Source organism: Colias eurytheme, chromosome 21 (assembly GCF_061535395.1).
Source record: "Colias eurytheme isolate Ceu_HAF_F1 chromosome 21, ilColEury1 Martin Lab GWU primary, whole genome shotgun sequence".
NCBI lineage: Eukaryota > Metazoa > Arthropoda > Insecta > Lepidoptera > Pieridae > Colias > Colias eurytheme.
Window position 1 is genome coordinate 1,138,271 of NC_143000.1, and position 10,077 is coordinate 1,148,347.

Sequence of the window (10,077 nt, forward strand, 5' to 3'; positions counted from 1 at the left end):
AACCTTTAAATTATTCTTATTGGTTTTATTATCCAATTTTTTATTTAATTTTTTGAACGCAACCTTTATTAACTTATTTCTTTAATGGCAATTTCAAATAGTCAATGTCAGTTGTCACTTGTCACTGTCATACTAAACTGTGCAGAATTCAGAAAATTTCTACCTGCAGGCTGCTATTATTAATTTAAAATTATTCAGTGTTCAGGACATTTAAAAAAGTTTTATCATATCAAGTTTATTCAAATATATGAAGCGCGGCTTTAGTACTTTCCATGCCTTACTACATAACCCAAGGGAAATGATGTTAGGCACTAAATTAATAAACGATTTTAAGGACTTTAAATTTAAAAGTCCTCCAAGCTACGCTGAACTTCCAATTAATGAGAATCCTGAGTATAATGTACCAGTGGCCGTAAATCATGCCATTTTCTCAAAGGTAAGATTTTCTTGTGTTTTATACGATTAAAATTAAAAACCAATATTGTGGCGCAATTCAAATTCATGCGATAATATGCTATGCAAATATTTTGTTTTGAAATTTCGTGCACGGTGACTAATGATTATTTGAACGATAACGATGATATAAATTGTCTTGTGTAATTCATCTTTCTTATAACGTAAATAAGTGACAAAAAAAAATGCAACTAAGAAAGCGTCTGAGTTCTATATAGTATTATAAAGTTCTATTTACTTTATTTTGCTCTCTGATAAACAGAAAGTATAGCTGTATTTGGTAGTTTTTAAATTCCCATTTATTACTATTATTAATATCTTGTACCAAAGCAGGCATATACATCCTTATATAGACAGTAATTTTATTAACATCTGATTCCTTTTTTCATCATTGTTATTATTATCTACTCTAGGTACCTACAGAACCATTAACAGGCAAGCTACATTTAGTGTGTGTGTCTGAAGACGCACTTACAGATGTCCTAGATTTAGACCCTAAAGTGTCTGAAAGTGAGGAGTTTGTACATTTTGTGAGCGGCAAATATCTGCCTGAATGTGGACTGAGCGTGTCTCATAGGTGAGTACGTATACTTAAGGATAGTTTACTCTATACCGTGTTGCGACCAGGCCGTGCCTCGTCGGTGGAGCAATCAAACGTTATTGTATACTTTTTGTATGAAGTGATTCCTGCCCGTCTATAGCTCTGACAGGGCATGGCGTTGAAAATTATATATATTAAATTCTACACTTTATTATGTAATTCATTGATATATCTAAAATATATATAAGTATATAAGTAATAGTTCATAAAAAAATACTGTTGTGAGGATACAATTTTCTTCTCGATTATAATTATTGTGATTTTCATCATTGACTTCATTTATTTTGTAAATACGTATATTAATTATATTGATTCATTTCTGAATTTAAGGTATGGGGGTTATCAATTTGGATATTGGGCAGATCAACTTGGTGATGGAAGAGCACATATTTTGGGAGAATATGTGAACAGGTTTGTATAATTGATAAATACTAAATAAATAGCTAACAGTTTATATGCATCAATTATTAAACACAATTTTGATGATAATATGTTATTTACTGTCAGTAACAGATCAATTGAATTTCATTTTTAAATAAACAGATTTAAATGTTGTAAGTATCATCATCATTATCATTACATAATATAAAACAAAGTCGCATTTCTGTCCCTATGTCCCTTTGTATGCTTAAATCTTTAACTACGCAATGGATTTTGATGCGGTTTTTTTTAGTAGATAAAGCGATTCAAGAGGAAGGTTTTAGTATATATTTTATTAGGTTTTAGACAAAGCGGGCGAAGCCGCGGGCAGTAAGCTAGTATAATATTATATATTATCTATGTGAATTATTTAATTTTTTTTTAATTCTGTTAAAATGAAAAATATTCGATTTTCACTGTTTATATTACCTTTCACTTCATAAAAACCACACGCATTTTAATTTCCACTTTTCTACATGGCAACCTTTTTAACAGCAAGGGTGAAACCTGGCAACCCCAGCTCAAAGGTTCCGGCGAGACGCCATACTCCCGCTTCGGCGATGGACGAGCGGTATTACGCTCGTCGATTCGCGAAATGATCGCGAGCGAAGCGTGTTACTACTTGGGGATACCGACCACGAGGGCTGGTGCGCTGGTAGGTAAGGTTTTTGGAATTTGAACTTTTTGCTGTCGTAATAATGTGTAATTTAGCGTGATTTGTAAATGTTATTAATTGAGTTACGTTTTGTAATTTGAATGTTGAATACTACCGCTAATATTAATGTTTATATGATTCAGATAAGAATATTGTGTAATTGTAATAAGGTCTAGTTTAGTATTTTCTTATTTTGTTTTGGGTTTTAGTTGTATATAGACCATTAAGTCATTACAATAAGGCTTAATTTAGAAAAATGTTTAACGTTCCTTAAGTTATACTTTAATATTGACAACTAGCGGTCCGCCCCGGCTTCGCCCGTGGTACATATTTACGTTTTCTCTACATAAAAACCATCCTCGTACTTCAAGGAATATAATAAAAAAAGAATTATCGAAATCGGTTCAGCCGTTCTCGAGTTATGCGCTTACCAACACATTTTGCGATTCATTTTTATATTATAGAAGATATACCGTTAGAGAAGAATGTTTGTAAAATGAATTTAATTATTTTCAGTGAGCGACGACCACAAAGTGTGGCGCGACAAAACGTACAGTGGTATGGCTAGACAAGAAAGAGCTGCGATAGTCGTGCGACTGTCGCCCGCGTGGTACAGGATCGGCTCCTTCGAGATACTGTATAAGAGACGCGAGCCTGAATTGGCGGCAAAATTGGCTGATTTTATTATTAAAGTAAGTATTGCGTAGGAAGGATGTAAAGGTAGGCTGTGTTGTCTATGGTAGGATGTGCTGTCTATGGTAGGATGTGCTGTCTATGGAAGGGTGTGCTGTAGGTATATGGTAGGGTATGTTGTCTATGGTGTAAGGTGTTAGCGTGTATTCTATAGTGATAGGTTGTGTTTACTGTTTTGCACATAAATTCTACTTGGTATTTCTTTAATACTTTGTGATTATGATATTAATATGTTGTAACCTAATTTTTTATGTATTAAAGTTTTACTAGAACCTTTCTAATATTTTTTTTTATTTCAGCATCATTTCCCAGAAATAAGCCTTGATGATGAGGATAGATACGTCAAATTATATTCAGAAGTTGCTCATCGGAATTTGGACATGGTAGCGACATGGCAAGGTATGAATTACTTGTTTATAATTAATTTTAAATATTGCAAATAATACATAATGAATGTTATATGCTGATTGGTAAATACGAACACTGTAATAAATGATTTATTAGTAGCAAAGAATGACTTTTTGCATTTTATTAAAAGAGAGTTCAGCTCTGTTATCTATCCACTAAGAAAGCACTTTGATAAATTCAACCGCCAAGGGGATAAAAATATAGAGGATGACAGTTTGTACAAAGAAAATTTATTTTGAAAACGCGGTTGAATAAAATAAATAATCTGTTCTTAACTTTTATACTAAAAATATCTACTCTTGAAACTATTAAAAATGGTTTAATAATTTAATTATTTTTAATTACAGGTATAGGATTTACGCACGGTGTATTGAATACAGATAACATAAGCCTTCTTGGCTTGACCATAGACTACGGACCGTATGGTTTCATAGACCACTATTATGATCATTATGTGCCAAATTCATCTGATGATATGGGACGATATGCTTATAAGATGCAGCCTGAGGTAAGGAATAACTTTTTAACACACATATTAGCTTCAATTGTATGTTTGTAGGCAATAAATTCATGTACAGTCGATTTACCCACTTTAAACGGACAGATTTATTAAAAAACTAGCTGTTGCCCGCAGCTTCGCCTGCGTGGAAAAGATAAATTTACATGATACAAATTTTCATCCCTTATTTTACCCCTTTAGGGGATGAATTTTCTAAAATCCTTTCTTAGGGGACGCCTGCGTTATGACATCTACCTGCTTGCCAAATTTCAGCCCGATACCACAGATTAGAGAATAGTTACTTCGTAACAGATACATCACTCCCATACAAAAGCTAAAATACCTACGCTATATTTACCTACAAATTGCGCCGCAACTCGGCTGCAGTAAGAAATGTACTCTACGAACACGCACCGAGAAGCGAGTTTCCCGCGCACGCCGCGTGATTGCGTCATCAAACGAAAACTTTAGGGTTGTACCGAGCGCGTAAATTAAACACAGAGTTGCTGAAACACTTAATTTTTTATTGTTAATTATATTTGTTACATTATACAATAAAAAAAATGAAATCTTATTGATAGTAGTTGTTTCCTTCGGTTTCACCCGCGTGGACCCGCTATATGTGTCTCCTGGATAAAAAGTAGCCTGGTAGGTGAAAAAAAGACGATTCCTTGTTATTCACTCTTGAACTCCGACACCCGTCCACATCGCAATAACCGGGCATCTTGGTAGCGAGCGCGGGAAACGTGACGCGGGTGCGCAGTCTCGCGTGTGCCAACCAACTGCCGCTTGGGTCGGTACCGACCTACTGTGCGGTAGGCACTTATAGCGCGACCTTGAGCGAGTGACGGAGGCCTGCCGATACGTCCAGTGGTTTGGGCTGTGCGTTGATAGATCACTATATCAGTCACCTTTGAGTTTTATATATATAGATTTATACACTTATCAAGGATTGGTGATAATACATTTAATTTCATTTGTTTGTCTCATTTAAGCGTGTTTTTTTTTTAACTTTTTTTATTTATCAATTCGTTTTTTGTCTGTTTGCATGTTTGAAATGCATATTTCTTAACCATAATAGATAAGTTGATATTTTTTAAGTCAAATAATACTAAGCTGTTCAATAGATGGATATTCATATTTTATTTATCTGTTTATGTATTTATATTTTATTGTATTTTTTTGGAAATTACTGATTTTGTTGTTCTTTTACAGATTTTGCTATGGAATTTAGATAAGTTCGCCGAAGCGTTGGTGCTTATACTAAAAGTGGAGCAGATAGCAAAAATACGGGCAATACAGGCGACGTTGGATGAATATGTAGAAGATAAAATTAGGTAAATAATAATATGTACACTTACTTATAAATTATATTTTAACAAATTTCTTACAAAATTTTGTGTGACTTACATGTCAGTGAATTTGTCTGAAGTATTTTTTTTGGAAACTAAATCTCATAAAATGCCTTAGTTGCTCTATTTATTTTTAACTAAATATTAAAAAAAAAATTGATTTTACCCTAAAACATTTCTTATCATTAAAATAGGACTAAGAATAGTTTTAATAATACAGTCATTGTGTCAAAACTATTATTTAATCCATTGAGTTACGATGTACTACGTACTAGAGAGGGCATCTCTACTAAACTATTTGTAACACGAGTTAGAGTCAATAGTCTCAAACCATTTTTTTTGTTACATTGATTGGTTTTAATTGAAAATTTTATTCATATTTTTTTATAAGATAAACAATATTTATTTGTTACATTGATTGGTTTTAATTTATAAGTAATAAGAGAATATCTACAAAGTGTATGACTCACTAGCCGGCCCGATTCGCTGCGCTTGTTGCACAGATTTTGTTCGTGGTGTTCTCTCTATAATAATACCTCAATGATTTAATCATCAATAATTATTGTGTATAATTATCAATTTAATAATTCCAGAAATACATTCAACCTAAAACTTGGTCTTGAAACTTTCAAAGATGGCGACGAAAAACTAGTAAAAGATTTATTAAGTATGATGCAAAGCACTATGGCGGATTTTACAGCTACCTTCCGACAATTGGCTGAAGTAAGTAATTTAGAACTGGTTTTTGACCGTGGGTCTGTCTGCGTGGAATAATTTAATTAATAATGTTGAAGTCTGTACTGTCTGCTTCTTACAAAGATTTGTATTGCTAAGGGCTGATTTTTCAATCCTTGGTTAAAATTTATCCGTCCAATAAAGTATTATAGATCTAGAGCCCACGATGGCCAGACATTCCTTTCTTTAATAAAGTTGAAAGTTTCTCTGTATATGTCTCCGATACAGATAAGAACGACTAGCGATTATCAAGTCTGGGTTGTGGTTACTTTGGCAGGAAACAGGTAGTAAGGGTGTATAAAATTGTACCTAACTTTCATTATAGTTTAAAAGCTAAATTTTATATATATGTTACTTGGGGACCTATAAAAAGATGTTACCTTAAGAGCCAGACAGTTTTCATGGTTCTTACATCTATAGAGCAGGCTCCAAGGAGATGTTCGTTTGCAAAAATCGCGGACCTAAATCTGACTTCTGATATATATTGTATAGATCCCAGACATCCTATAGACAGATGTTGCCAACCAGTTTTGTGGTCCCCTTCCCCGCACACCGGTAATTAAATATGGCATACAAAGAAAATAATAAAAATTTCCAAAACATGCCGTGTGGGGTATCAAATGAAAGAACTTATTGAGTAGATCACGATTATATAGCATACTATATACATTTCTTACACTTTCTCTAAGATTTTTTAGAAAATTTACGAAAATGGTCCATTTTTGAGTTAACTTTAAACCACTATAGATTGAAAACTCATGAATATATTTTTTAAATTATTATTTTAAATAATTAACAATAGTCCATTGTTTATGATTCAATAGTTCGTAATATAATATAAGTGAGCTATGTGGTGGATTTGATGAAAATAACTATATACTATATGAACTTGAAAATATACTCGCCATCTTTGAATGCTCCCCCCACTCCCCCATGCAACTATTTCACTGTACGAAATATTGAATCGTAAACAATGGACTATTGTTAATTATTTAAAATAATAATTTAAAAAATATATTCATGAGTTTTCAATCTATAGTGGTTTAAAGTTAACTCAAAAATGGACCATTTTCGTAAATTTTCTAAAAAATCTTAGAAAAAGTGTAAGAAATGTATATAGTATGCTATATATTCGTGATCTACTCAATAAGCTCTTTCATTTGATACCCCACACGGCATGTTTTGGAAATTTTTATTATTTTCTTTGTATGCCATATTTAATTACCGGGGTGCGGGCAGGGGGACCACAAAACTGGTTGGCAACATCTGTCTATAGGATGTCTGGGATCTATACAATATATATCAGAAGTCAGATTTAGGTCCGCGATTTTTGCAAACGAAACTCCACTGAGAGTCCGGTCTACCTAAAAGCGTAACAAATATGAAATAACCCACTAAAGCATTAGTTAACTATAATTATTAAAAAAATAATAGTATAATATATAAGTAATAAAGTTAAGTATATCTTTTACGGGGACTTATGTTGATGGAATTTCACGTATCTCGATGACACAATAAAAAAGTCATCGGGATACGTGAAATTCCATCAACATAAGTCCTCGTAAAAGATATACTTAACTTTATTACTTATATATTATACTCCCCAAGTAACATATATAAAATTTAGCTTTTAAACTATAATGAAAGTTAGGTACAATTTTATACACCCTTACTACCTGTTTCCTGCCAAAGTAACCACAACCCAGACTTGATAATCGCTAGTCGTTCTTATCTGTATCGGAGACATATACAGAGAAACTTTCAACTTTATTAAAGAAAGGAATGTCTGGCCATCGTGGGCTCTTGATCTATTACATGAACATTTTAAAATGTCACCTGTAAACTGTCAAATACGGACAATTAGAATACATTTTTGAAATGGAAGTTTAATACGTTATTCGATGAATAAGTTTTAATTTAACCAAGGAATGAAAAATATTATATTTTCTCCAGATAAATTTAGATCGGCTGTGTGATGAAGAAATATTAAAAAATCACTGGTCGTTGATTAAATTGTGCAAAGGGAAGGGATGGGACGAATGGGTGAAAAGGTATAAAGAACGGATTGACGCTGAAAATGGTAATTATACTGTAAAACGTTTTTTCAAAGAATAAATACATAATCATTCCAGAACATTACTTAAAACCATATTATATTCCCAAAGAGCGTAGATGAGATTGATTTCCAAAGAAAAAAGCAGACGAAAAGTAATTTTTTTGTGTTAAACAAAAAATTATTTGAGGACATATTATTATGTATGTGCTACGTAAATAAATGAATTATGAAATAAAGATAAAAATAAGGTCGCACTAATTTTCTAGTTTTCCAAAAAACACACTTGAAAATCTAATTAAAATTGCTAAAAATTTAAAATTAATATTAATTCCTTATACTTTTAGTAAGTGACGAGATACGTAAAGAGCGAATGCTTAAAGTGAACCCCCTGTATGTGCCGAGGAATTGGATACTACAAGACGCCATTGCTGACGCTGAGAAAAATGATTTTAAAAAGGTATAAATACATATACAAAATAATATTTACATTTTACATATTTAACAAAAAAAAAATGCCTGTAGAAAGTTATTAGTTGGGTTTAAGATATTTCCTATTTCCTTCTTGTAAATATATTTTTCCCTTTTTATTGCCATACCAGCTGTTTCTTTCGTGGCCAAAACCGAGGGCAAAAGAAAGTATTTCTTTAGGTTGTGTTCATTGATTTTACGTTAAAGAGATACTAGCATACAAACTCACAAATTTTTACGTTTAAAACATTAGTATAGATTGCTTATCCCTAGTCCCTACTAATATTATAAATGCGAAAGTAACTCTGTCTGTCTGTTACGCTTTCCCGCTTAAACCTCTCAACCGATTTTGATGAAATTTGGCACAGACAATCTTTAGACCCTGAGAAAGAACATAGGCTATCTTTTATCAAAACACCACGCGGACGAAGCCGCGGGCGGAAGCTAGTATTTGATATTGCTTATGGCAGATATTTTAATAAATTTTCTCATCGCAGGTGCGCCATCTATTGGAAGTGTTCAAAAAACCCTTTGAAGCGAACGAAGAAGCAGAAAAACTTGGCTATTCCTCTCAACCGCCGAGCTGGTCTTATGGATTGAAATTAAGTTGTTCTAGTTAAACTTATTATATTTATTGTTTATGTAACTACGAACAAATATATTCATAATAATTATTAATTACTTAAGTACTTTGTTCCTCTCATGTCTTAAAAGAACTTAGCTTTTTATGTTCTCAAGGATATTGTTTCGTTTCATAATAAATAAGTCAATAGTTTTTTTGTATAGTCTGTATTACGATAGAAGAATAAAAAAAAGTAAGAGAAGTCTAATATTTTTGAATCTTCAATCTATATTGAAGATTCCAAATTACCATAATATTGGTAATGTTTTTTAATAGTCTTTTGTTAACTTTTTGGTGCATTATTTTTGTGTTTGTTGTATATAAGATAATATATAAGATTGACATAAAAAGTGTATTCTCTATTTTAGGTTTTATCAATTAAAAAGATTTATTTTTAAGCAATTGCATAGCTTTTATCTCAGACTGAGCGCGGCGACCGAATGTAAAAATTCCGTAACGAAAAAACCCCCCACTCCACCCCGCACAGCGATGCTATGCAATAGCTTTACCGCGGCAGTCCTCGAGTGCCACACGTATATTTTTAATATAGGTATTATGACGGAAATAAACAAGAATCTGGTTAATATTATAGTCCACTATTATAGTTTTAAGTACATGAAATTTATCTTTTTAAACAGATATGTAATAAAGGAATTTACAAGAAGCCAGTGTTATAACTTCTGGATATGATCTGATTAGTTTATCTATCAGTTAGAATGACAAGAAAACAATAATGCATTAAAATAGAACAAGTGTCAAATAGGTCAGTTACTTTACCAGCAAGTCGTAAAAAAAGATATGTAAAGAGTTTGAAACATTCCTACACTTTGCTCTTTAGTTTCAACACGTAAATTAATATATTATTGACTAAATTATAACATATGAATAAAAACTAGGTAGCCACTAAATATGACTTTATTTAGAATTAGTTATTAATTAGTTTCTTATGTTATTTAGATTTATGTATATAATTAAAATTAAATTTACGTTGTGTTAAAGTTATTATTTTGAGTTGAACATGAGTGAACTGACATTTTTGTTACTTCTATTTTGTTTTTGTAAATTTTTTCGGAAATATATGCTTGTTATGAATATTCAATTGTTGTTTTATTTTA

At 32.0% G+C, this 10,077-nt stretch overlaps 1 protein-coding gene across 1 annotated transcript; it reads left to right on the top strand.

The window, feature by feature from the left end:
- Positions 1-124: 124 nt before the first annotated feature.
- LOC149898892 (uncharacterized) lies at positions 125-9,253 on the top strand. The gene is made up of 12 exons (XM_090114573.1): positions 125-436; positions 867-1,030; positions 1,385-1,465; positions 1,970-2,133; positions 2,646-2,821; positions 3,122-3,221; positions 3,578-3,738; positions 4,945-5,066; positions 5,675-5,804; positions 7,770-7,896; positions 8,217-8,329; positions 8,838-9,253. Exons 1-12 carry the CDS (start codon positions 248-250, stop codon positions 8,958-8,960), a joined length of 1,650 nt encoding a protein of 549 aa, XP_089970699.1. The 5' UTR covers positions 125-247; the 3' UTR covers positions 8,961-9,253.
- Positions 9,254-10,077: the final 824 nt, after the last annotated feature.

Bases quoted from the DNA above. Each gene is read 5' to 3' on its own strand.
- LOC149898892 (XM_090114573.1), top strand. From the start codon at position 248: ATGAAGCGCGGCTTTAGTACTTTCCATGCCTTACTACATAACCCAAGG. The intron at 2,822-3,121 runs GTAAGTATTGCG...TTTTTATTTCAG, and splicing joins TGGCTGATTTTATTATTAAA to CATCATTTCCCAGAAATAAG. The intron at 8,330-8,837 runs GTATAAATACAT...TTCTCATCGCAG, and splicing joins AGAAAAATGATTTTAAAAAG to GTGCGCCATCTATTGGAAGT.